Below are 27,406 nucleotides of genomic sequence, written 5' to 3'. Positions count from 1 at the left end.
AAAAAATCTTATTTTTAAAAGGTGCCTTAAAAAACACATATGAGAAAATAAATTCACAAATCTTAAAATCATGATTGGCTCCTGGATGTTTCCAGTTTCTCCTTAAATAGGCTAAATGCCAATTAAAACAGAAAGAAAAAACATATTTGCCAAATATCAAATATAAAAAATAATGAAAATAATTCCATATCAATCATCATTCTCTTTCCATCTATTCACAGAATTCTCCTTTTCTCAATATCTAGGATAAGCCTAGAAAAGAGTATACCATTAGCACAGTTACTCATTAGGGTGACTAATACTGCTTAAAAAAAAAGTTCTTTTGCTAGGGGAAACTGGCTTTCTGGTGGGATTAAACCCTGTTACAACAGTATGCCTTTTTATTTCAGGAATCTTATAATGTTTTACAAATTACTGGGATTAAATGATGGCAACTGTAGGGATGTCAGACAAGCAGCTACTATGGTTTAAGAATGCTTTGTATTATACATTTATCACCTCACATTTTAAGTATGTTTCTCTTGAGTCTCATGGGCAGTGCATAGAGACATCTGAGGGCAGAACTTGACCTTTCTATATTAGAAACTGTTTCTGGAAGAGAATGTAAATCAAGACACAGACCACATTCTGGTTGAGATTTCATCAACTTCTTCCATAATACACACCACATGTTAGCACAGATTGCTGGTGAGTGTCCTCATCTGTAATTGTGCACTTCCCCCTCAATTGTTCTTACTTGCTTCTGAGGCCAGTGAGATCCTTTGTATGGAAAACAGAATATTGTGAAGTATGTGCATGATTTCAGCTGTTCTTGAGACTTTCCAATCATTTAACAAGAAAAGGTTAATTAAGCATTTTCTTTTGTATTTTATTTCCTCTTTCCCTGCTTTTTTGAGCTTGGTCTCTAAAAATTATCAGAATCCAAGACTGTCAAAGCCTCTGTCCCAGTTTCTTCGTGAGTTTCAAAGGAACACTTTCTACCTAAATACGTGCTAGAGATTAACAAGCAGAAACACGAATTCAGTTCCTCAAAGGTGTTAAGTTATAGGTTTTGTTGTAAAATGTTACTTTTAAGTTCACAGCAGTTTGGGGGAAACCGAACATAACTTTCTGATCAAACTAAACTCAGCCATATAATTAATAATGTTATCACAAGATTCCCTCTCCCCAAGGGACACAATCATGCCATAAGACATTAAATGCACTAAATGACTTTTGACACAAGAAGTACCTCAATGCTTTACTACTGAATCATCAAGTACTAAAAGATGAAAAAGTGCTTGGGTACCCTGCTGAGTTCCTTTAGGAAAAAAGAATAGCAGTGCAAAGAACAATACTGTCTGCTTTTATAGAACTGCAAGGAAAGTAATAATATCATCTAGCAGCATGTTCTGCTAAAATCTCTTATTGTCAGATTATAGTTTTTAAGAGGATTGCAAGTATCTAATGAGTAGACAAGTATCATTTATCTTCTGCTGAAATTCTTTGGGGAAAAAAATGCCATATATTTGATATCTGAAGTACTCAGACTGCATGATAACATACATTTCCTAACTGTTGATTGAGTTGACAATTGTAATTATGAACTTCCCTATACTTTCATCAGACTATAAACTATAAACAATTTCAAGGAAACTATAAAAAACCCTTTACATTAAACAGTAACATCTTTAAAATGATAAAGGGAATGGACAGAGAGCTGTCTGCACTCAAGTCTTTGTGAACAATCAGACATCAAAGCTGAGTCAGGAATTTGCTTGCTAAAATATAAATTCACCTTAAAGTAAGCAGAATTAACCCAAATTCAGTTAACATTCCAAATCTGCCTTCTGGGTTTACAAATAGGTGTAGTCAAAATGAAATATTGATTTCCTTAAGTTGCTTAATGAGGCAGATAAATATAGAAGATGAAAGTATTTCGGATGTAATGATGTTTTTCTTACACTACAAAATTATTTCATTTGTCATGCCATACTAATTTTTGAAGCTGAAAACTGAAGTAAATGATTCTGATTTTTTTTGTGGTTAAACTTGATTTTAGCACAGAAACTTAAAAAGAAAGTTCATGCTTATATCTGTAATCCAACCCCATTCCTCTGTATTTATTCTGAAATCAGTGCACTTGTAGGAAGATAAAAAACAAACCTTTACTCCATTTTAAGTTACTTTGATCTTTTAACTGCAAAGCATTCTTGATAAAGGCAGTAAACGGTCCCTTCTGTGGTTTTATAAAAATGTTAGTAGATCTACTCAGCAGAATACATGTAATATATGCTGCCTGAGTCCACACATTATAATTCCTTTTCACACGCCCCTCAACTTGACATCACCTGAAAGCAGCAAAACTGAACAACAGTAAGTATGTGGCAAGATCTTTGTACATGTGGCTACACAGACACTGGAACTCACTTCAGTTAGCCTGTACATCAAATTAATACTTCCATTACTGCATGTGGAAAGCATTTAGCACCATATAAAACTCTTCAAGGGTTTCTGAAACACAAACCAAATTTTAGATTTATAATTACTTTGAATAAATGATTTTAATTTGACCTGACAACAACACAGCTGAGTTTACTTATATTTCTTTTTTTAAATGACTACCAGAACTTCAGAGGCAGTTTAGCATGATTGTTGTCCCAAACAACTGGAATTTAGGAATAGTTGTTTCAACGTATTTACTTTGATAATCTGAAAGTCCTTTGAAATGCTGATTTGTTGGGGTTTTTATTAGTAGTAGTAAATGTGCTTTTGTAAATATATTCATGAAATCACATATTGTACTGGGAAAAAAGATCAGCTGAATTCATATGGAACATCCTATGCAAAGGAAACAATTTTGCCCTACAAACCTAAAGAAAAAGAAAGTCTTCTAGACAACAAAGCATTAACTATGCTCTCTAAAGAAAATACTTTTTTTTTTTTTCTGATGAGAAATGTCTCACAGGTATAGCTCTGGCTATTGCTAGGGAGCCTCCCTGTTTGGTGGCACAGGTAAACATATGCTGGTCATCTACAGATGACTTCTACTGGTTCAATGAGAAAAGTATTAGTTCTTTTGTTTGTAATTCCTATACTGAAACTCTAAGACTTCAGCTAGGATCCTGACACTTGCCTTGTAGAAGATGGAAAAAGATGGGGCTACTGACCCATCACAAAGCTGGTTTGTACATAATTATAAATTGATAATAAATCTTATCCACAAAAAAAAAAGTCAACAAAACCCAAGAAAACATTGACGTGTTTGGTAAAATACTTTAGTTAGTCTTAATATTACTATTCAATTAAGTGTGCAAAAGGAACATATACTAAAAGACCTAAGATTCTTCACCCTCAAAATAGCAGAACAAGATAAATCTCTATGTTCCAGCAGTCATCTAGCAAAGAGTTTATATTGCTTATATTTTTGGACATTAAAGAGGAGAAAAATGAAAAATATTTTAAAATAAACCTGTCTGGCTTATTAAGTATATATCAGAAAAAAGCAGAGAAATCTGACGTCTACTCTTTTGCAGGACCACCATTGATAACATCAGCTAAGCACACATGCTCAGTTCTGGAAATCTATTAAAATCGGATCCTGTTTTCTCATGTCTATAACATGAATATATTGTAGACCAGAAGTATTAATGAAAACAAGCACTTCTTACTTTACTCTCTTAAAATCTTTGTAAAACATTTCACCTACATTGAAGGAAGGGAAGGGGGAGGCAGAAGCCAGAGGCTGCAAGGGAAAGCATTGAATCAAGTGTGCTCTATTAGATTGTGCATGGAAAGTGTTTAACATTAGAGGAAAAGAGATGGAGGCAAAGACTTTCTATTTAAAATGTAGTCAAGTTTAATATTAATTTTTAATTGGACACTGGGAAGACATAAAAGCACATACAATATTTTAATATTTTTATGATATTACTTGAGGCTTGATGTGAGTGAAGATCTAAAGTTCATTAGTGGTTTTTGAGCACACAGCAAACTCAATTCCTCTATTTTCTTGACCAAATGCTTCCCACAACAGAGCAAATTAACTAATCTCAGCTAATAGATCAATAACTTGAAATGATTTCTTCATAAATCAGACTAGTTATAGCATAGTCTAACAACCAACTGACCATTAAGAGAAAATGCCATTTTGGTTTTTAATCAGTTTTAGGAATGTGAACTGAAAATTGGCAGATTTCACATATACAGTGCTTTCTTAAATTGAAGATTATCAAATATAAGTAACATCTGTTACTTCCCAGAATCAATTATAAGTGGTGTTAAAATTAATGAGGCCTTCAGGCACTGATCTTGCAAGGAATTAATTTTAATCTGTAGAAGTCTTGAAGGTTTTGTCACGTTTGCCTAGAAAAAGCTACATGAACATATTGCTACAAGTCCTGCATTACATATCCTAGGTACATGGGGAATTTAGAATCTACTACCAGAAGCACCAATTACTAAAGACAATGGTAGATAGTTTAAAAGCTCATTAAATTTTGTCCACCCTTGTGCTGATCCTAGAATGTTTAACTGTAGAATCCCAATATACTTGATTTACGTTTCATCAGTTAAAGAAAATATGAAGCCTTCATCATACAATAAACCAGGCAAAATGCAAAGTTAGACTATTCAGTTACTAGGATGTTTCAGACATCACAAGTAGAAGCAGCATACCAATTACCAAATTTGTACAATATCCTGTGGGAAATGCCCTACTGAGTCACTGACCATTTAGCCTGTTAACTTGTAAGACATGCAACCAACTAATTAAAATTCAATTTTCCAAGACCTGACCCACTGCCTAATGCTTCCCTTTAAAGGCAACCCCTGCGCCCCACATTACATTTGCCTGCAAGTGATTTCTGCTTGATTAATTTGTTGCCTTGGGAAATACGGCTTGAAACGTTCCAAAGTACCATGAATAATGAATCATTTCAGTCTGCATTATGCAGAAGTTGATATTTATTTTAAATAAAATAATTTTCAAAAAGGATAAAGGATAATAAGAAGAATTTGACTTTAAGGTAAAAGAAACCTTCAAATAGTCCATTTGTAGTCAGAAACAATAACATTTTGGGGAATAATTAATCAAAAGAAAAATTCTAACAAAAGAAAGCACCTTTCCAATGCCTTGGATTAGGACTATTTGATATAAAGTGCGCACAAAGAGATGGAATGAGAGGGAATAGGGGATGTCTTAAACACATTTGTTATATCAGCAGCCTATGAAGTTAGTAATGAGTTATTTATCATACTCTCCAGTTTAATGGCAAAATGCATTCCAAAATAAACAGAAAATGCATTCAAATTTAAAAGGAAAAAGCCCCAAAAAGTTACTGCCACATAAAACCCCAGGACTAGGCCATTAATACTGATCTTGGATTGAAAGGCTCCAAGATATGCTCCAAAGATATGCTCCAAACCCATCAAATACAATGTAACTAGAATAGTGACAATTTTTTAGTGAAAGGAGAGAATTCCAGAAAGTTATTTGAAAACACACACATTAATCATTGACAAAAGTACCTAAGAAATACAGAACAATAAAATTCTGGAGTAAATGTTCTGCAGGCCCTTCATTATTCTGGTTAAAACAGGGGTTTTGTCACAGCAATGTCAAAAAAAAAACCAAACAAACACAAAACAACAAAACAACTTATTTTTCCACAAAATTAAAACTATGCTTAAATCATGAATTTTACAAGTCAGCTTCACATTAGGTATTTCTGGCAGTCTGCAACTGTGTAAAATAAGCATAACAAAACCATGTTGATTTAAAATATAAAATGATATCTAAAAATTAAGACTGCTACCCCTTATACCCCAAGCATTTTTTCCCTAAGGAAAATAAACTGTTATTTCCCCCCTAATTTCTGATTGCTTCAGATACTGTAACATTGAGAGTTATTACTGTAATTCATAGTCCATATAACTTTGACTTCCTCAAATACTGCAACATATTAACTTTCATTAGCTCTAGGTCAAGAAGAAAATGGGGGAAAAATATACAGATCATTCCTAAGATCTGAGAATTCTTAAGACTAGTGCAGAAGACCACATAATTGAGTTGGGCTGTAAAATGTTCCTCTATTTCAAAACGGAGAAATTAAATATAACTAATTTTAAGGCCACCTTGCAAATAAGTAACTAATAAGATTTAATTTTATTTACATCCCACCGGTTTACAGGCAATAAGAACTTCCCCAACGTTGCTCTCATTGTTTGTTAAAAACAGGCATGAGCCTCATGCTGACAAAAGATACCAGGAAGGGAGCTTGGAGCTTTAACATCTCCACATCTGGAAAACCCTTAACTTCCTTTTCAACAGTGGAAACACCTATCACTGACTGCTTCGTTTGCATTAGAGCATAAAAGGAAGAGAGACCTCACCCCAAAAGATAGTCTAAGAACACTATCTCAAATGCAGCTAGGGTGATCTAGCAGCCAGTTGCCCTGCTTCTGGCTTCCCAGCACTGGCATGTGTCAAACTCTGGGTAAGCCAATTCATGATACTGAATAAACAGAGTAAAACTAATCTAATAGAAAGGCAATTTTCCCTCTCACCCAATTTTCACTCCCTCAACTAAGAAACCATTAATACATTTGTAAGAGACACTGCTCTGAAGTGTTGTCCAAAGAAAGGGCAAATCAACATATTAATCATAATGACGCTCCTATGGCATGATGAAGCCAACCAGAAGTACAGGTTTAACAATCAACATGTTATTAAACGGGTTGAGAGACCTTTTTTCCTCTCCCACCCATGTAGAAAGTGCAGCTAACTCCTTATGGTTCTGAAACAAGTTAATTTGTCTCTATGCCACAGTGCTACCCCCTCAGAAACTAGATCAGGTGGGTTAACAATGTGCTGACTAAGCAGAGGAGCCCACAGATACAGTATCATGTATCACCCACAAGCAGCAGCAGTGACTCGGCTGCTGCTTCAAGACAAAGCAAAACCTTAAATCACAAGAAGTCAGCTGCTTTTCTGAACAAAAGAAACGTGACTGTTTGCCACTGTTATGTATCAGTTTTAAATGCTTTGGAAGACTTGAGGTAGATGAAGATGAGGGTAGATGAACCTTTTCTACTAAAAATGAAAAGCATTTCTGCTAAAAATGGCTGAATACTCAAATGACTTTTTTTGGTTGAGAAGCAATGCTTCCAACACAGTATGTCATACTTCCTGATGGGATCATGTACACAAAAGAATCTGTTAAAAACGGAGTATGATTTTAGTCTCATTTCCAAAGAAAACACAACTCCTGTAATCACACAGTCTCCCCTCAACAACTTTTAAACATGTTGTCAACTTCCACTAAATTTACCAGTGAGAAAGAGGAGAGGGTTCAGATATAATTAAGTTTCCACAAGTTATGTAAAAATCAATGGCTAAGTACTGAAGGGAGACCAAAATTGGTGAGCTCACTGAAAAAAGGGCAGGCAAAACACGATCATTATACATCCCTCTTGGAAGCAGCTGCCTGGCGACCAGCATGCGCATCCTGGCTGGCCAACTGGGACACGCAGCTTAGAGGGAAGCTGAGGATTTTAAGGACACCAGTCCACAGGAATCCAGGCTTTGTTAGTTCTACTGCTCAGAGGACTTGATTTTTGAACATTCACAGAACAATCTTTTGTGGAAAAAAACCAAAAAATGTAACCATCAGGATTCCAAATATTTTAGGTCTCATTTTGAAAGCTTCTCAACACACAGCTCTTTGCATCAATGAACCATGCAGGCTATCTTCAGAGTTCATCACATGTGCTTTCAACTTCCTTGTCCCAAACAGCTCCAGCAGGCTGAAGAGGGGGGAATTGGTTTGAATGTCTTTGCTGATATTTAAGTGCAGCAGGTGATATAACAAGAACTACCAGCAGGTTTGCCATTTCAGTTAGATCAACGGGTTCACAGTCATGCAACCCACAATGGGTGACCCAATACTTCATATTGCATAAAGCATGATTTGTGCAAATCTTAGCATATGACACTTGGAAAAGACTAAATATTTAAATGAGAATGTGTTGCTCAATATTATGTTTCAGAAATCCAATTGGTGACCAAAACAGACTTCTATCAAAGTTGGCAATGACGGTACTTTGGCCAATGAAGCTTAAAATGACAGTAACTGATAAACTGATTTATCCCCCATACATTAACTTGAACAACTGTATAATTTATAAATTCCAGTGTGCATTTTTCTATTTCCCTACCTTGTCTTGGCTCAGGTCTGCTCACATTCAAGTCAATAGCAGTTTGCTTAAACCAACAGTAAATGCCTTAGAAAAATCTGCCCACTTCAAATTCATTAAGATGACAAAAATAATCTCTGTTCTGTGAGGAAAAGCTTTGACTCACATCCCTACTGGGGTCCTGAAATTTATTGCAGTTTTCCTACTGCAATCTCACTGTCTTCACACAGACGGGCCTAAAAACAAAGATGGCAACATAAAACACTCACTATCAAATTAGATGGAATTAATATTAGGCAAAATGTCAAAAAACAGTCAAGTCAGCAGCTGTTCTGCATCTTAAGACAAAAACTCAATAGTAACAGCCCCTCAAACATTACCCTTATCTACCTGTAACTGGAATTAAACAATTCTTTATAAATAGTTTCTTATAAATCCATATTCTGAAACACATAAGGTGTAACTATGAGTATTATCTATACTTGTTATTGTCAGTTCATAGAGTTTTGACAATGGAATTAGAATAGCTACTACTACATAAGTACAAATGGACTTGAAACTCACACTGCTTGGCTTGCAGCCTCTGCAGAATAATGTTTCTAGTAAATATCAGGTTTTCCAATTATTTACTAAATGATAAACTACTTCAAACAATCTGAACTTTAGGCTTAACTATCCAGTGCTGCCCCTTTAAAACTGTTGTTTAGCAGTGCTCCACAGTTTGACATCAGTTGATACTCCTAAATATAGCTCTGCCTTAACTCCCCCCCACAGTTCACAAACCAGACAAAGCCAACTTCGTGACTCACACCCCGATACAGGCCAAACAACCCTCACAACACTTTTGCAATTTAATGAGAAGCATGAAACTTCAAAATTTGGAGAAAATATTTAGAAAATAACTGACTAAAACACAGCCTTTATTAACCTCTTGACTTTGCAACCTTCCCATTTGTTACAAAGGATTTTGATTCTCTGCAACCATGCATGTGTCCAAAATTGATTACAACCTGGTCTTCTTCACTCAAACTCCCATGCCCTCCACTGAACCCCCTCTCTGCTTTTTCTGAACTCCCTGAAGAAATTTTAGTGACAACAGAAAATGGGAGCAAAAGATGAATATATAAAGAAAAAAAGGGGTTTGTGGCTGGTTCAAATGCAGAGTAAAGTCATTTCACAACCACAGATGGTATTTATTGCAAGAATGCTGTACATTACAGGCACTAGGTCTACTACACAATAAGACAAGCACTTCTTCACTTGCGGGTGTGGAATGTGGAAGCATGTGTCCCCTCCCTGTTACACAGGAGGCCTGGCTCAGCTTAGGAAGTGCTCCAGAAGGAAGTTAAAACACATTCAAATAAATTGCTCTCTTGGATTAGTGGTTTATATTGCATAAACAATGCCAGTTAGGAGAAGAGCTTGTGCATTTGTTAAGGTTGTGGTTAACTAAAATATTCTCATATAGTCTTACTTTATTGACATGGATAACTAAGGTAGTCAAAATTAAAAGCTGAGGTAGAGCAACAGAAGGAAAGGCAGAGATCCAAAGAGAAAACAGGAGGCTGACACTAAAATTTGGGGTGGGGAGCTTAGTGGAAGAAGGGTAGATTTCAGAGCCATATTAACACTCCAAAGACAGCTGAGGGAGGTCCAGCATAATTTCTACAGCCTGGTTATTACTCTGTGTAGAAGGCAATTCGTGTAGCTATGAAAGTTCTGGAAACATTCAGAGGAGAATTTTCTCATCTCTTTGTCATATAAAACAGTAGCTTGTCTCAGGACAAATGAAGTACCAAAGAATAAAAAGGAAGCTGAACAGTATGTTTTCATGACAGTGTCTTGTCTTTACACTGCGTCTGAAATCAGTAGAGTACTTCCAAGCTGAGCTAATAAGTAGGCACCACATTGATTGCAGATTTTTGGCTTTCAGAATACTCTGTGAGATTAATTTGGATTCAAAACATTTGTAGATTTTCTGCATGAAGAAATGCACATTAAAAACCATAATCCAAAGTTTTCACTACACTAACAGTACTGTGAATCCATGTGAGATCTTAACCCAAAATTGAAATAGCTACATATTTTTGTACTGTATAAAAAATGGTGCCCTCAGGCTTCAGTTAAATGGGAATAAGAAAACAGTTTAAAGGATAAAACAAGTTACCTCACTCCTATTCCCATTTCTTGTAAAAAAAAAATATGGAAAATTACATGACAACTCTTTAACTACTCTGTCAAGGAATCCTCATGAATACCATAATTCAGATGCTCTGAATATTGAAATAATGTAATATTCAACCAAAAATTTAATTCTTATCAGCTGTGTGTATATCATGAGAAACTGAAACTCAATGAAAAACAAAGAAAGCCATCATTTTTCACTTTAGGATTGTTTTGCTCACAGGATATTGTTTTAAATATAAAGATGGGGAAAAAGCCTTATTCAATCAAAGCCATGTAAAGGAGCTTCAATTTTGCAATAACCTTCCAAAAGGGATTATACAGACATAGAGAACATTTCAAATTCCAAAGAAATATAAAAAACACACATACAGAGAATAACTTCCTGAAGTACTAAAGCTGAAAAAGGTAATACTTCAGAGAAATTACCCAGAAATCAAGAACTATGCAAAAATAGCAACAAAATCAATTTAACCAACAAACCCTAGACTGCCTAGAAAAGCTTTTATCCATCACTCATTCAGTGCCTCCTACTGGGCACAGAGAGGATAAAGTTTTGAGACAACTAAACTGTAATTTCTAGGTCCAAATTTCTTCTCCACCCCCTAAGTTACAGATGGTATATCTCAGCACTGATAAATATCAGAAACAAAAATACTTTGTCACACTAATAACATCATCTAGACAGGTAGTTTGCGTTATTTAAGGATGTGTTAGGAAAAGCACACTGTCCTGACTGAGACAACAAAAGGATAAAGAAACAGCACCGCATACATGAAAACCTATGTTAGGAACAGAGATGCATGCAAAATATATTCCTAAGACACAGAAAACAAAGATTATCCAAACAAATACTGTCATGATTTAATGTAAATTTTTACACACTTCAGTGCAATTCCCCACTTAAGTAAAAGTCTAGCCTAAATGATACTTATGAGACAGTATTCCAGTTACATTTTTATTCAGTTACCTGCCCTGAATTATACTATGAGAAATACCTACAATTTACAACTACCTTGTAGAACATGAATTTTCTACCTTTGCAATGAAGCAGAAAAATTTAATTCATCTGATATAAATTGAACTTTACCCTGGCCAGAAGAGCTAAAGGAGTAGCCAGATGATTAAAAGTACACACTTCTTTTCAAAAAGCATAGAATCACAAAATGAAATGTCACTAATTCAAGTATGGCGTCACAGTAGCCTGAGAGATGTATTTTCCATAAAAACCACTGCAAAACTTAAAATCCTTTAAGAATAAAACTTCTTTTCTGCATTGCTAATTGCACACATTCTTAAAGAGATTTGATTTATGGTGTCTTTTTTTACATCTGAATTGCTATACATGAATTTACATGTATTAAGGCATGTATTTTCAAACCCATTTGTGCTTAAAGTGATTATTTTGTACCTGCTCCTGTAATGACAATGCATGCTCCCAGCTTGCATTTAAAAAAAAACATGGCCATATTAAACAAAGGAAATGTTCCTTTCTGAAAAGTTTCTAAAAGTTTGATTTCTATAGCAAACTACTTCTGCAAAGGGAATTCTCCAGTGTGTTTCATTCTGAAGTAAGAAAACAAGCCTAATACTATTTTGTAGAGAGAGAGAAAAGGTTTAATTATACAAGCTAAATACAGGTCCTTGTTAAATCAGGTAATTTACACCTGTGTTGAAAACTGAACCTTAAACACTAATTCCTCAAATTAGGCATGCTTGCTGAATCTCTCAACCATTTACTCCAGCACCCCAGTGTCCAAGTTCATCCTTGAACCGATGTTTCGCTCTTCTTTGTACAATATTTCATAGCAGCACTAACAGGGAGGATATTCTTAGAAATGGAATTCATAAAATCATAGAATTCTGAAAACTTTGAGTACAGAACTGACTTACTTTGGTTCATCTACCATAGAACTTCATTTAGTGATGGACACCAAAGTGCCTTTAGAGATTTTCAACCAACCAAGGCAAGTTAGATGGTTCCCATTAGAACCACATCATATAAAAGAGAGCACATGGCTGTACTACAAACTGCCACCTACTAAACAATGTTCTACTTTTAAAGAGGAAACTGATTTAAAGAAAAATATTTTAAAAATCACAGAAAACAGCATGCCCCAAGTAATGGGGGCAGGGGGGCGGAGGGGGCAGTCTTCAGGCTCTTCAAATGAAAATGTGAGGTAATTTCCCCAAATCACCATTGATGTATCAGAGTATGCTGGAAAAAATCCCAAACACAACATTACAGATGTGAGCTCAGCCAATCATCTCAAAACTTCACCATAAGACTTCTACTACCATTTTACATCAGTGATACTAACTACTTTAACACTCCTTTTACAGTATTGGAAAAAAGAACTTCATAAGCCAAGTAATAAATACAGTTGGTTATGTACGTAACTGTTTTCCCTTTATTTACACATGGATATTTTCAGTTTCATAGAGGCAGAGACTAAAAATAATACATTGATCCTGACTAAAGAAAGTCACTGGGAAATCCTGGGGGAAATCCCTATCTCATTTTAAAGAGACTTGAAAAGTCCCACCCAACTAAGTACTCACACAGAAGATTTGGAAATTTTAGAGGTAAGCCAGCTAGTATCTGGGACCTAAACCCACAAACAGTTAGCTACTGAAACGCTGAGTAACATCTGCCCAGAGGCAATGACTACATAAGTCAATTCTCCACACTTGTACAATGAAAAGGAATCAATCTCCTTTATCATTTGCCTTGAATTCTGATCAATGTATAGTAGTGTAATAATAGGCATCTAATAAATTTGAAGTCCCAAGGCCAAAAATAACTTGTTTCTGAAGCAAACAAAGGAATAACAGAGACAACTACCTCCACTTCAAACCCTCTTTCCAGGCTCTTTCTAGATCTTTTCTATTAAGTAGCTGCAGAGCATGTGCCTGCTGCTGTGCTGTGAGTTTCTGCAAGCAGCAATGGTATGAAATTGTCTTGATTCTTGTTAGCCCCACTGCTGCCCACAGGCATATAAGCAGCAACAATGAACACTGACAAGTTCAGGCAGTTTTCCTTCTGGTGCTATTCGGGAAACCTCAAGCATCAGCAAGCATCTGTCTGCATACAAACCCCAAAGAACCAGGAGATTATTTAGAAATGTAGTTTTTTCTTGCATGACAACTCAGATTTTACACATTATAATACCTAAAAGTTGCTTTAAAACTGATACAGAATGTTTCATTGCATTCTCTCCTTTCCTCAAAAACTTTTTTACATTGTAACCCAGCAGCCATCAAGAGCAAACTTGGGAGGCATTTTTAGCTAGAATAATGTATTTGACTTTAGCTTCAGTAATATTATAAGGTTTAATTTTTAAATATAAAAAAAAAACCTTCTATTCCAGTGGCAAGACTAAATACATTTTTAAGATCTCATAATGAACTCTTGAAAATTAGAGCAAAGAACATTCCAGAAGCACTAGAGAATTTAGAAGTGGTTTTCTTCAGAAAGAATTACTACACTTAAGATTTCCTTTTATAGCCTTAAGACGCTACAGTCAGAAAAATAGAAAAAAATATAGCTACTCAGATAGCAATTTAAATTCTTCAATACAAATTAAAAAAGTACCCAATCTAAAAAGACTTTATAAGGAAACTATTAGCCATTTGAAGTATTCTCCGCCCCCCTCCCCCCCCCAAGAAAAAAAACATAGCTGGGTTAACAATGTCCATGCTCTACCTGTGACCTAGGATATGTCATCTTTTTTCCTCTCCAGTGATATGTTGGTATTTATTTGAAAACAAAGTGACAAATCACTTATTTCTTTTGCAATAAAGTTTCTCAAGTCAAATCCCCTGAAATGGAATCACAAATAAAACTGCAGAAATGGTAAGGCAAAAAGGGTAAAGGAAACTTATCAGATTAACAGCAGAATACACTTCTAATTTCATTCAATACTTGTTCATTAGCTGTGCATCATGTTATGTTACATTGCTCAATAAGCAATACAAATTACTCAGCCTGCTTGTTGGCAGCACACACAGAAAAAAGCAGTACTGCAAAGGGACTAAGGCCATTACAGCAAAAATAGAGTCAAGAAAACGGTTTCAGTTTCCAGCACTGGAGGCCTAACAACAGATTAACTATTGTCGTTAGCTCAAAGAAACAATTTTAACATATTTACTTTTTTTAACAATTTATTTATAAAACATGAATTGGGTAGAAATTAATATAGATACAATAGCATCAGATAAACTCAACAGTTCACAGAGGCAAAATGTCATTCAAAACCAAAATCCATTCAATTATATACCTTTTCCTGATTAATGCTGGGTTACTAAACTAGTTAAAAATGCAACATTACTTTATTGGGGTTATAAGATGGCAGTTAGCGATAAAAACTGTTAAGTGTTCCAAAACTGGAGACAAAGGTTTGAGTTTTCTTTGTTTCATTCACTATTTCAAGCTAATTTCAGTGACAATCTTGAGAAAGACTGCCCTCCTGTGTTCACTGCTCATAGCATGCTGAGAGGAGACAGCCCCTGCAGCTGGAATCACTTCAAGCCAGCTATTTTATTTTTTAATTTTTTTTAACAATCACATTACAGATTCAGAGAGTGAAATTAGCCCACCAAATGTTTGCACAGAAATAAAAGGCTGGTGCAACAGCAGGACTGTTCCTAGGGCTTTCACAGAAGGCAGTAATGCTTGCTAGTTGGCATCAGTCCTAAAAAGCCATTCTGGGCCTTTAAAATGGCATCGCTGCTTGCAGCTGCTCTTTGCTCTTAACAGAGGCTGCTTATTAAAAGCTCCTAAATTGATCGATGAAGTCCTAAAGGAATAAAATGCCTGTTAGACACCTTGCAATGAGGTTAGCTATACTACTTCATACCAGCTCTTCACGCTAACTGCAGCTGTATGGCACTCCTCTTCAGAACAGTACAAAAAATCCTGTAGTATGACTCTGCATCACCTATATTCCCCATGTCATATTGTTAATATGTCAAAAAATCCTGTTAGTGTTTTATAAATAACTAGAACATGAAGGAACACTGAATGGCAAAACAAGCATTTGAGAAATGGAAAACCCAAGGTACACAGCAGTCTGTCATGTAGAAAGTCAGTTCATAGTGAGCTGGCAACAGGAGTGACTTCTAGATACCTGCTTTTTATAACATCACTTGGTAAGTTAAAGAAAAAAATGCTCTTAATTTGATAGAACACGTGATACTCACATTGCTACATTCAGGAAATGGTCTAGCTTCCTATGAGCATTACACTGAAGCACTACAAATCTAGTGGTAAGGGAAAGGCTTTGCTTTTAACAGTATTCAACAAAACACAAAAACACTTAAATATTCATTCAAGCAGCTGTAAAAGAAATCTGGGGTTTGTATGCTAGCAAACACAAAGCTATTGTGCCACTTGAGGATAAAAAGCAGTATACATGTCAATTTTAAGATACCTGTTATACTGAACTCAAGTGTGTGCACATGCAGGAGTACACAAGCAATGTGACAAGATAAATTTATTACAATTAACAAAAATGTATCACTTTATGATCCTTCAATTATTTATTCAGAAAAAAATATAGCACTGAACCAAGTTTAAAAAAAAACAACCCTACCAAACAACATAACATTACTCACTTATACAAGTACCTAAACATGCTTGTACTTACACAAGTACCTAAACCAGTGTTTTCAGAAACATGTTCCTTTGTTTCCACATTGGTGTGCAGGATAGCATCATATAAAAATACTACTTCATCTTGCCCATTTACAGTATTTTTATACTACCTTCAACAACTGTTATCCTTACTGCACCCTCCCCCCCTTTTTGTGTATATATATATATATATATATATAAATATATATATATATATAAATATATATATATAAATATATATATATATAAATATATATATAAAGGCATTTTGCCTTCAGTTATAGGACAGCAACAAGAAAAATAATGTGTGTGCATCTGGAGGGCACACACTTGCTCAGTCTTTACTTATGAGCCTAAATTACTTTTTCCTCACATATTGCCTTCTAATTTTCCCTTTGTCACTTTGGGGATCAACCACTAAGTTCTTTTTATTGTCTTCAACCACAAAAATATCAGAACAAGTGTTACAAAATGATGCTTTTTCTGTATTTGTACTTTGCCTGGTTTAAACAAATACATGTCTAAAAAAAGAAGTGTGTGTGTATATATATGTATAAGGAGAGATTCTTGCATGGGAACAAGTGAATCAAACATCCCCACTTCTTGCATTCCCCAGAATACAGACTTACTGGTGAGACTTACTTAGCGGTCATTTTGATTTAGACAAAATATTCTTAAGATAGTATTATAAGCAAAATAATTTAAAACTTGCCCACAACAACCTCCTTTTAACACTGTTTCAATTTAAGTTATTGTTTTCCCTCCTGGTAAAGAAGGAACACTTTTTCATTCATGAAATGAGATAATAAATTCTGCTTCCCATTGATTTTATTAACAAAAAAAAATTTGAAAATAAAAATTGTTTATGTTAGATTTATTTTTCTATTTGTGTGACTCTACAGTTTGTTACATGATACCTAACACTACCTGGCAATCAGAAGACCCCACATACAACATCCTAATTAAATCAACTAACATTTCATGACTGGACCATTTATAGTTTTCCTTTTTGTAAGAGAAATTAAGCACTAGTAGTAAGAGCTATGATAACTAAACTACAGATCAATGAATTTAATGCTACAGTCAGGGTTCACTTCCTGTCAAATATAACACATATGGAACAGATGCCTGCATGGTAGCAGGAACTTCCAGTATCATCAATGTTCCCTGAACCACAAGGCAGGGGTGTCCCAGCAAAAGCTTAAGCTTCCATAACACTCAATAAACTAAAGAAGTTAAATACACCTGGATAGCCAGATGGTTGTCTATATCAAGCTCCTTTTCTGGTATATTTTTGTCACAGTAAGGTAGGACAAATCTTTAAAGAAAGTGGGGCAATTACAGCAGCTGGCTATTTGGATAGCACTGGATTATGCAAACACAGGTCAGTATTAATTACAGCCTCACTAAGAACATGCAATGATACATCAGTCAAGCAGCCTTTGCAAGTTATATTCCAAGTACTGATTCTCTTTTTAAAGCCACAGGAGAAGAGTGTTTTCAAAACGGGGCATAGACTTGTGTCCAAGGTCTATGATACAACATTTTCTTTCCAATGGATATTAAGGAGGTTTCAAGAGAGGATCAAAAAAAAGTGCCCAAGATGTCTTTGAACTGAAAGCTCTCAACTGATTTTAAGATACAGATTTAGGTGCCAGGTGTAATTGTTGCATTTAATGTTTGAAAGCACAGAGTACTTCTATGCTTGGAATTTAAGCATGATTTTGAAATACCTCATTAGAGCTTACAAATCAGGTAACACTATTTCTGTCAAGATAAGGCACCAGACCACCTGCAAGACCAGTGAAACCAGTACACAAGTGCATATGGCCCTTAAAAAGGATAGAGTGATACAGAGAAGGCTAGCACTCCAGTAAGCACATGTAGCTGGACCATTTGCAATACAAGTCTCTAGCTCCCAGGACACTCAGACCTGATGACCACAGGGAAGTTCAAATTCAGCAACTGCAGACCATGCAAAATGCCTGTGACACGATACAGAAAAATAAAGCATTCCTGAAATAGTGCATCAGACATATGATTTATTTCTGAGTCAGTATTTCAACATTTTTCCCAAATCAAGCCTCAAGATACTTTCATGGGCCCATTCCAATGACTATCATGTTTTTCAGATACTTTCATGGGCTCAGTCCAATGACTATCATGCTTTTCATTCAGCAGTTTCAACTAAATTTAAGTGGCACTTGGAACCCAAGGGCACATACCTAATCTAGTGTATCTCATGTTATCTGCTGCTCCAGCAACTAAATTCTCTTCCTGCAAGGTCTCTGTTCATTCAAAGTAGTACAAAGTAGAACCTCACAGTACCAAGTTAACAAGTGTAATTTCCTGTCTGCTGGCACAGGACCTCTAACAGAAGTGCAGGGGAAAAATAAGTGGAAAATAAGACAGTACTCTCTCCTCATAAGACATTTTGTTCACATACTCCCCCTTAGTTTTCTGAGTGGAAAAATCAATAGTGCTTCTAAATTACAAATTCTACAAGCCAGGTGCTTTTGCCTGACAAGAATTTTATTATTTTCATAGAATATTCCAACAAAGAATTTTTAAAAGAAGACTTATTAAGATTTCATTGTGCTTGGTCCCCAAGAAATTTTAATTCTTTTTAAATTATATTTCATCTCAAGGACTACAAACATGTATAGTGGTCACAGAGATTATAAAGAAGAAAAATTGTTGACTAAAACAGCTATGTGGAAGGAGGCAGTACTTTGTGTTTGCCATATTACATGAAAATTACACGCTGCTTAAAGCATTCTGACAAATACTTCTGACAAAACATTTCAGCTGCAAACTTGCAATACAAATTAACTAATGCAAAGCAGTTTGTCTCCCCTAACTTCCCAGAACTCAGAATAATATGAGAAAATAAATTTCCAAAGCTTGCCAGAATGGCTATGCATATTAGGGACATAGTATCACTCTTCTGCTGGATGCTCTTGAGTTCTGTTTGTGTGACAGCTTTGTAGTTCAAATACAGTATGCTTCATTACCTTCTCCCCTTACAATATCTAACCTACAAGCTTCTCGAATTTTTAACAATTAAAAGATTAGTACTTTATAGAAATATTCATTGAACACAAGGAATAAGGGATGAAATCTTTCCATTTTCAGTGAAACAACTTAGAGAATCATGGAGCATAGAATAGTTAGGGATGGAAAGGACCTTAAGATCATCTAGTTCCAAGCCCCCTGCCATGGGCAGGGACACCTCACACTAAACCATCTCACCCGAGGCTTCATCCAACCCGGTCTTGAACACTGCCAGGGATGGAGCATTCACAACCTCCCTGGGCAACCCATTCCAGTGCCTCACCACCATAACAGGAAAGAATTTCCTCCTTATATCCAATCTAAACTTCCCCTGTTTAAGTTTTAACCCATTACCCATTGCCCTGTCACTACAGTCCGTAATGAAGAGTCCCTCCCCAGCATCCCTATAGGCCCCCTTCAGATACTGGACCATGCCTTTATCATTAAACCTTTGTATAAGCAAATATAAAGAACAAAAAGGCTGCTTACTAGGACCAAGCAGATTCTTCCCTATAAGAAACAACCTATAATTAATAGGAGAAAAAAAAAAAACAAACCCTGAAGAAACAAAATATGAAAACCCCCTACACCAGGAGTTTTAAAGTGCAAATAGCAGTCACGATTAACTGTGTATTCCTCATGGCAATAATTTAATTATACAGACTGAAACTACAGAGCTTTCAGAAAAGCTTCCTTAATTTACTAGATAATCTACAAGCAATTTCCTTATATGGCTGGAGAGAAATCACTGCTGTATGCTTTTAAACTGGAAGATAAATGGCCTTTGAAACAGAAATCGCTGTTAGTAACTGGAATAGTAAGTGTCTTGCATCATCATTGTTACAGATTCCTTTTGCATTATAGAATGGTTTGGGTTGGAAGGGACCTTAAAGATCATCTAGTTCCAAGCCCCCCTGCCATGGGCAGGGACACCTTCCACTAGAACAGGTTTCTCTAAGCCCTGTCCAACCTGGTCTTGAACACTGACAGGGATGGGGCAGCCACAGCCTCTCTGGGCAACCTGTGCCAGCACTTCACCACCCTCACAGTAAAGAATGTCCTCAAATATCTAATCTTAATCTACCCTCTTTCAGTTTAAAGCCATTACCCCTTGTCCTATCACTACTTGCCCTTTTTTTAAGTGCATTGCATTTTCTTTTGAGTGCAATAAATCATCATCCCATCAGTAAAAGTGTTTATTGAATTTTTGTAAATTGCAGCTTCACAGGGAAATGGAAGAAACAAATGAACAAGAAAGTACTTAGGGCTTTTAGTTTTAAACGTCCTTTAAAATTACATCAGACTAAAAAATACATGTATACTTGAGCTTGTATGTTTTATGTAAAAATGAAAGCCTGTTTTGTCAATATATAGAGACTAAATGATCTGGTAAAAAAAGATTAAATCAAAAGTAGTCTGGCTAAGAACTCGGATTTAATTCTGATTTTAAAATTCCAATGAATTCTTCTAAACATGATAAATGTTATGTCAGCATTTAGCACTCTGCTATTGATCAAGTAATATACTTCTCATTATGGAAAAGCCAGACCCCACTGAGGAGCAGCCTTCAGCAGAAGAGACTACTCTCAACTTTTTGGTAAAATCAATTGGTTACAAAAATGTTCCCTGAAATTTGGTCCAACTCTTAAAGACAGCATAAATTCTCACAGTATATTTTTGATCTGCAGGGGGCAGCTCCAAAAGTGTTTAATCACTTGGCAAGCACAAAGACAACATCCTTTCACTTTTACTGCAATGCTTTAGAGAGCTCTATTTTTCCCTAACTCTTAATCACTTTTTGAAGTAAAGAGACCAGATACTTAATAAATTTTGATACTGAAAATGGTCAACCTGGGCATCACGCTACAGTAACGTATAGTTCAGAATTTTAAAATATAAAGCTTCTAAATAAATCTAATTAACTACTTATGGTCTGAATGCCAAGCACATGCTAAAAGCAACCAGTTTAACTGCCTAGATTACAAAATCCAGCCAGAGTTGAAGAGCTGACAGAGTACCCCTATTGGTAATTTACTATGTATTTACATTTCTAAAAATCAGACAATAGACATGAAAATAACAAAAATCTTCTCTTTTCCTGTAGTTTGAACAGTCTTATTCAATGAAAAAGTAAAGAACCAAATAATTTTTAATTTTTACACTTTCTTAATTTTTAAACACCAGTTCTGATATTAAAAAGACAAACGATGGAAAAAGCCAGTAAAGAATACTATTTGTACTCTAGAGCAAACCTGCTCAGAATCTGGCACACAAGAGCAGAACTGAATGATTAGGACAGTTTACCACTTTGAAACTTGTCCATGGAGAAAGTGCAAAATTTGCCACAGCCATAAAAGAAATAATTTTTAGTACCATAGTTCAAGCAGACCATACATAAAACCACAATTATCTGCTCACTACAGACGTTGCATCTCAGAATTTCCACTGTTGGGAAAATATAATAAATAACCCATGCAATTTATAAAATAAGAGACCTTATTGCTGCCTTTGGCAATTCCTAGCAGCAATGCTTACCTGGCAATATTCTAACCTGAAGATAACAGGCTAATGTAATCCCTAGTTTTCTCCTAGTCATACATCTTTTCCCCCCCTCAATTCAAAGTTCACAGAAATCACAGTTTAATTAGAGTGCCTTCATTTTCTGACACGCAACATGCCTCAAAACATTCATAGATTTATTTAAGTTTTCTTACCATTAATCAGATAAAAAAATAGATCAGTGTATTTTGGATGATATAAGGATTCCATTTCTAGGAAATTAAACACTAGTTACATCTTACCCAGAACATTTCCTGCAGGTACTTCTTCAAGATCTTCAAGTTCTCTTCCCATAAGCAAGTAGAGACTCTCCAGTGTACACGCAGTCATATGAGGTACTAATGGCAGATCATCTGTGGCAGAAGACTGGGATGACAGCTATAAACAGAGTAAAACAACCAGTGTTGAATATTTATCACTTAATAATGACAATTTTTTTTTCCCTGAAAACCTGTCTGCATTCCAAAGCTAAGAAATACATTCTAAAGCATGTTCATTTCAAAAGTTAAGTATTAAAAAACATATACTGTATTTTTTTTCCCCTTCCAAAAATGAAGTCTTGTGGCAAAAAAGCAAATGCTACAAGAAAATAAAAAATAATGCTTTCTTTGATAATTTAGATGTCTGCTACCCCTAGTTCACTTTTGTCACTGATGAAACACATGTTTCAAAATAAATTCATAAGTAATGAACTTCTATGGTCACAATCTCAAAACATTTAATACAACTTTTTTCAACACTATTACATACCTTTTCCTGTTCCCCAAAGTATTGTTTTTTTCCTACGCAAGTTTTCTTTGAATCAAAGTATGCACATACTGGATTTATTGTTAGCTAATACAACACTGAACTATTTTGGAAGAGTTAAGGTTTACAAGGAGTTTACAGGCACAATCAGCTATTACCACAATTACTTTGATACTTTTTGGAATTTCTTTTTTTTAATTTTATTTCATTGTCACCACTTACCTTATGCAAAGACTCAGCAGGATCATATTTTGGTCCTAAAACAAAGATCTTTTGCCCTTTTCTCACCACACCACTGAACACTCTAGCAAAAGCAATGAAAGACTCCTTGTTTTCTGCTTCCTGTTTCACTGCCTTTGAGGTCACACTCTCTGCTTGACCAGTGAGCTCTTGCTCTTCACCTAATCAAAGAAAAATATAGGAAGCATAAAACCAGTTTCTGCCTCATCATCTTAAGAAAAAAAAAATCAATTAGATATTATCACATCACATCTGGCAACATCTTAAAAGACAGCAAGAAACAGAATCATAAAATCATTTAGGTTGGGAAAAAATAACTTAGCCCAACACTGCCAAGTTCACCAATAAACCATGTCCCTAAGTTCCACCCCTTTTAAATACCTCAGAGGATGGTGGACTCAACAGCTTCCCTGGGCAGACTGTTCCTCCAATGCTTGACTACTCTTTTGGTGAAGAAAGCTTTCCTAATACCTAATGTAAATCTCCCCTGGTGCAACCAAGGTTAGTTCCTCTTGTCCTATTGCTTGTGACTTGGCAGAAGAGACCATCCCCCATCACTGCACCTCATAATCCAGTCTTGTTGCTCATACCCTGCTTTTGCATCAGTTTGTTATTAGCCTGCTTGTTTTTTTAAATATTGTTTGTTTTTAATTAAACAGTTACTCTCATAAAAGCTTAGAGGAATTAAAGGTTATACTGGAATAAAGCATGCTAGTAAAATGTCCATAGGAAGGTTCTAGCAGCAAGCTAAACAAACCCGAATCTTTCTACCCCATATGCAAGGTCAAAAGTCAATCACTGACCCTTCTACATAAGAGTGAATATGACTTCATATTTCAGCAGAGCAGCTCCTTCAAGCATTATCTGTTTTCATTGACTCTAAGTACTGAGACCAAGCACATTCTCAAGCTATAGGAAAAGGTGTCCATGGAATGTCAGAGCATTTATGAACTACAAGCTTTCTTACAAATCCCTCCTCACTTGCCATTCATTTCCATCTTGTTTGGACTGTCATGTGGATACTTCTTTGTCAGGTACTCAGCCAGTTTACAATGCTTAGTACAATAAAACGTCCTCTGATAAAAACAGCTGAATATTATATACCTTTTGTATCACCAGTATTCCCAGTTACTTCAGACGGATTTTCATTCGGGGTTTTTTCTGACAGCTCCTTTCCTTGATTTGCTGCCAATTTTTCTGCATGCCTTCGTTTTGCAAGTTCACGCCGATGAGCTATTTCTTCCTGAGTTAAAGGCCTACATTGTATTTTAGAACATTAGTATTTGGAAATGTAACTTATTTTAAAATAAATTAAATCACAACAATTAGAATACTGTATCTGGTATAAGTAAAAATTTATGCAGAATGCCTTTTGCCTCCATGATACTATAGTACCATATCACAGTATTTTATGTCAGCTAATATTAGCGAACTCTTCCTCTTTCATGATTAGGAAGAGGCCACCATGTTAAACTTCTGTTTCTTTTGCTAAAATCAATCAAGTTTCACCCACTGATGTGTGAATTGTCACTTTTTCAGAAAAGATCCAAGCCAATTTCCAAAACTTTTTTCCACCATGTCGAGTATGCTATCCTGACTTAGAATGACAGCCAAGACGTAGAATACAGTGTACTAATCTAAGCTTATCTATACCAAGATAGTTACAAAAAAATACCAAGCATTTCTTCAAAATACACAGGGATAAAATACTGTCATTTTAAATTACTTGTGGTGTCTTCATTATTTTAAAGTAGTCTGTATGACATATGTTCAAATGAAGGGAAAAGCCTTTGCAGGCTACCTTTCCATAGCTATTAACTTTGTTAAGGACAAATGATTAAAAATTGAGACAACAACAACAAAAAATCGTTTTAATATTTGATGCAAGTCCTATCCAAAGTGAGTTACACATATTTGAAATGTAAGAGAACTGCCTGAAATCCTGTTTTTTTCTCATATTACAAAAACTGTGATATGAGATTATCTTCTAAAGTACAAACAAGGAAACTTATTTCACATCTTCTCTTTCCAATGCCTCCACCATTTCCGTTAATTTCCCATATGAAAGAGCTGAACCTGTGCTCCTGCTATAATCATTACAGATACTCTGAAGAATAATCTGCTTAGTAATTTAATCTGTGCTGTCAGATGCCCATATTAAAAAAAAAAAATCTGTATCATTGTGGCTTAAAAGCACAAAAAATAACTAAGTTATGAATATAATTTTTTTTTCATGAAACTACAATGCTTCCAATTTTTGCTTGCTTGTTTGGTGTGGAAGCAATATAAATATATATTGCTTTCCAGCATTAATGAACAATTTCTTTTCAAAATTATAATCAATGCATTTCTTTACATGACATGAATATTCTTAATGGAGTTCTACCTCGAGAGAAGAAACAGAAGAATCCTCTCTATGATAAAACATGCATTTGTACAACACAACTGGACAAACTAACTACAAAGTCTAGATCTTAACATCAACTCAAGAAGATGAACATAATCCTACAGCAAAACCCCATCTACATGATGTGGTCTTACTTGGACAAGTTACTTCCTCTCTTTAATTTCCACACTTAGAAAAACAGTTCAAAATTTCCTGAATAGTTGTACTAATGGTAAGAGGAAGAAAACAGAACAAGCATATAAATAGAAAAAAAATAAAAATTATTGAATCATATGCCCATATCAACTATTCCACACTCCCCAAAAGGGAAGCAAACACTATTTAAAGGTCAAAGTTTTTATGTGTAGCTAGTAGAGATACTTACTGGACTTACTCTGTCCTTAACTGAATTAACTGGGGGCAGAAAGCTTTAAAAAGATTATGTGTCTGAGACCAAATCACTGCCCTTAAGATATTTTTATACCACAATATGGATACTTTTCTGCATACAACACATTCTGCAAGAGATTTAATTTAAAATGCTTATTGAGACATTTAATTATATAAAGTTTCTTCTTAGCACTTGAGGAAATCACTTTCAACATAGTTATCATGCTTACCTTGAACCCAAATGTTCAACTCAAAAGAGTAAGAAAGCTATACATAAATTAAAAAAACCTCTAAAAATAAGAGAGGCCCCCAGGATAAAATGTCAGCATCTGAAGCACAGGCTTTCAGATAGATCCATTACATATCATAGAAAAGGCAAAATTGCCACTACAAATTTCTCAACTTTTTTTCTTTTTTTTTTTTTCTTTTTAAAAATAATCTCTTAAGGAATCTTTGTGCCAGAATTAAGAATATGTAACTCTGAAATTTGGGGCAGTGCTGTGTTTCTGTTTGGTTTGTTTATTTTACGACAGAAGAGAGTGAGGCTTAACAATACAAAATGCAAAGCAGATGGTGGAGAAGAAAACTTTTTTATGATGATTTTTTTTTCTGAAGGCAGCTGTTCAAAGCTATTTAAAGGTTTGGAATGTCCGAAAAATTCCCAGAGGAGGAAGATTGATAGGGAAGTACAGATGAGACAGCCAAGTGTATCATAAATGCAGTTTATATATGATGGCATAGTATACACATGAGGACATATGTATGCATTCCAACACATTTCATTGTCCAAAAATACTTTTCATTTATGTAAATAATCCTGAGAGTAAAAGAAAAAAGTTTGCTTGCTTTTTTTCCCTTTTACAGTATTTGCAAAACTATCAGTATTATACATATTTAGGTGTCAGCCATAATATATCAAAGGTACCTTAAAATTCTGAATGCAGTGGTATAAATTGCTATAAGCACAGTTAATTATAGTCTCATGATAAGAGGCAGCTTGAATGTGGGTGCGACTTTAGCTAGCAGGTATGACCTAGACTTCCATCCTGGTTTCTGTCAGAATCAATTTCTGTAAAATGAGACACTCTCGATAGTATCATTAGAAACTATATAAAGATAATGTTGTCAAGTCCTTATATAGAACTGTAGCACACTCAAGATCACAGAAGATTAATGCACGTAAGGCACTGGATCCACAAAAAAAAAAACCAACAAAACAAACAAACAACCCCCTTTTAAATTACACCCTGATTTATTCAGGTTTTCCTGTTTTGGAAACAATTTTGAACAAATGAGAAGAAAGATTCTTTCCTCTTCTTCCTTACCGTATTTCTTTCCTTCCCTTTACTCACTCTGTAAAAAAGGTTTTACTGCCTCATAATATTGGAAGAACAAAAATGGGACCATGCAGTCACACAGAAAACAGTAAATGAAAATTCTGTGGCAGAGATTCCCTGCCTCCAGAAAAACATACCCAGACACCATACCCGTGAACCAGGCACAAGCAATAGAGCTGACATAGAAGGATAACCACATTATGACTAACTCAACTTCAACTATGTCGTAAACAAATGCTATGGAAATAATAATGTGGAAAAGAGTATAATATAAATACTATTAGCATCATGATGATGAAATACATCAGATTCCAGGCAAGTAAGCAAGCTACTGCTGACTACTTCTTCATTCACACATTCCCCGGGATAACTCCTTTAGTTCTAACTGAACTACAACTAAACTTCTTCATGCAATCAACCATCCAAATACAACAGCTTTTCATTATTAAAGAGTTATAGTTGGTTTTTTTAACCTTTTAATCTTCAGACCATTTTAAAAAGGAAACACCACAGTCAGAACATCAACTCATTTCCAAAAGACTGACACTACCATCAACAAGTGTCTGTGATAGATCTTCCATACCATTTACAATGTTTGTCAAGTGGCTGAGAATTCTTTCTCTCAATACTTTTTACCAGTTTAAATCCATGGATATGTGTTTGACTTCATGAAACTAAGGTGGTAATTTCTGCTAACAT

The 27,406-nt window shown here is 35.2% G+C and overlaps 1 protein-coding gene across 2 annotated transcripts in view; it reads right to left on the bottom strand.

Moving 5' to 3' along the window:
- The window catches only part of EFL1 (elongation factor like GTPase 1), a 76,776-nt gene that overhangs the window by 30,969 nt on the left and 18,401 nt on the right, over positions 1-27,406 (bottom strand). For both annotated transcript variants that reach the window (XM_062629845.1, XM_062629853.1), the window contains exons 13-15: positions 23,699-23,850; positions 22,577-22,755; positions 21,850-21,985 (exon numbers count right to left, since the gene is read on the bottom strand). In XM_062629845.1, coding sequence (XP_062485829.1) covers positions 21,850-21,985; positions 22,577-22,755; positions 23,699-23,850 — 467 coding nt within the window. The remainder of the gene's footprint in view (positions 1-21,849; positions 21,986-22,576; positions 22,756-23,698; positions 23,851-27,406) is intronic.

The sequence above is a fragment of the Pezoporus occidentalis genome, unplaced genomic scaffold (genome assembly GCF_034315485.1).
Source record: "Pezoporus occidentalis ecotype Australia unplaced genomic scaffold, CSIRO_AGI_Poc_V1 ctg11, whole genome shotgun sequence".
NCBI classification, from domain to species: Eukaryota; Metazoa; Chordata; class Aves; order Psittaciformes; family Psittacidae; genus Pezoporus; species Pezoporus occidentalis.
The sequence above is the reverse complement of the archived record's forward strand: the minus strand, read 5'-3'. Positions and strand labels throughout refer to the sequence as shown.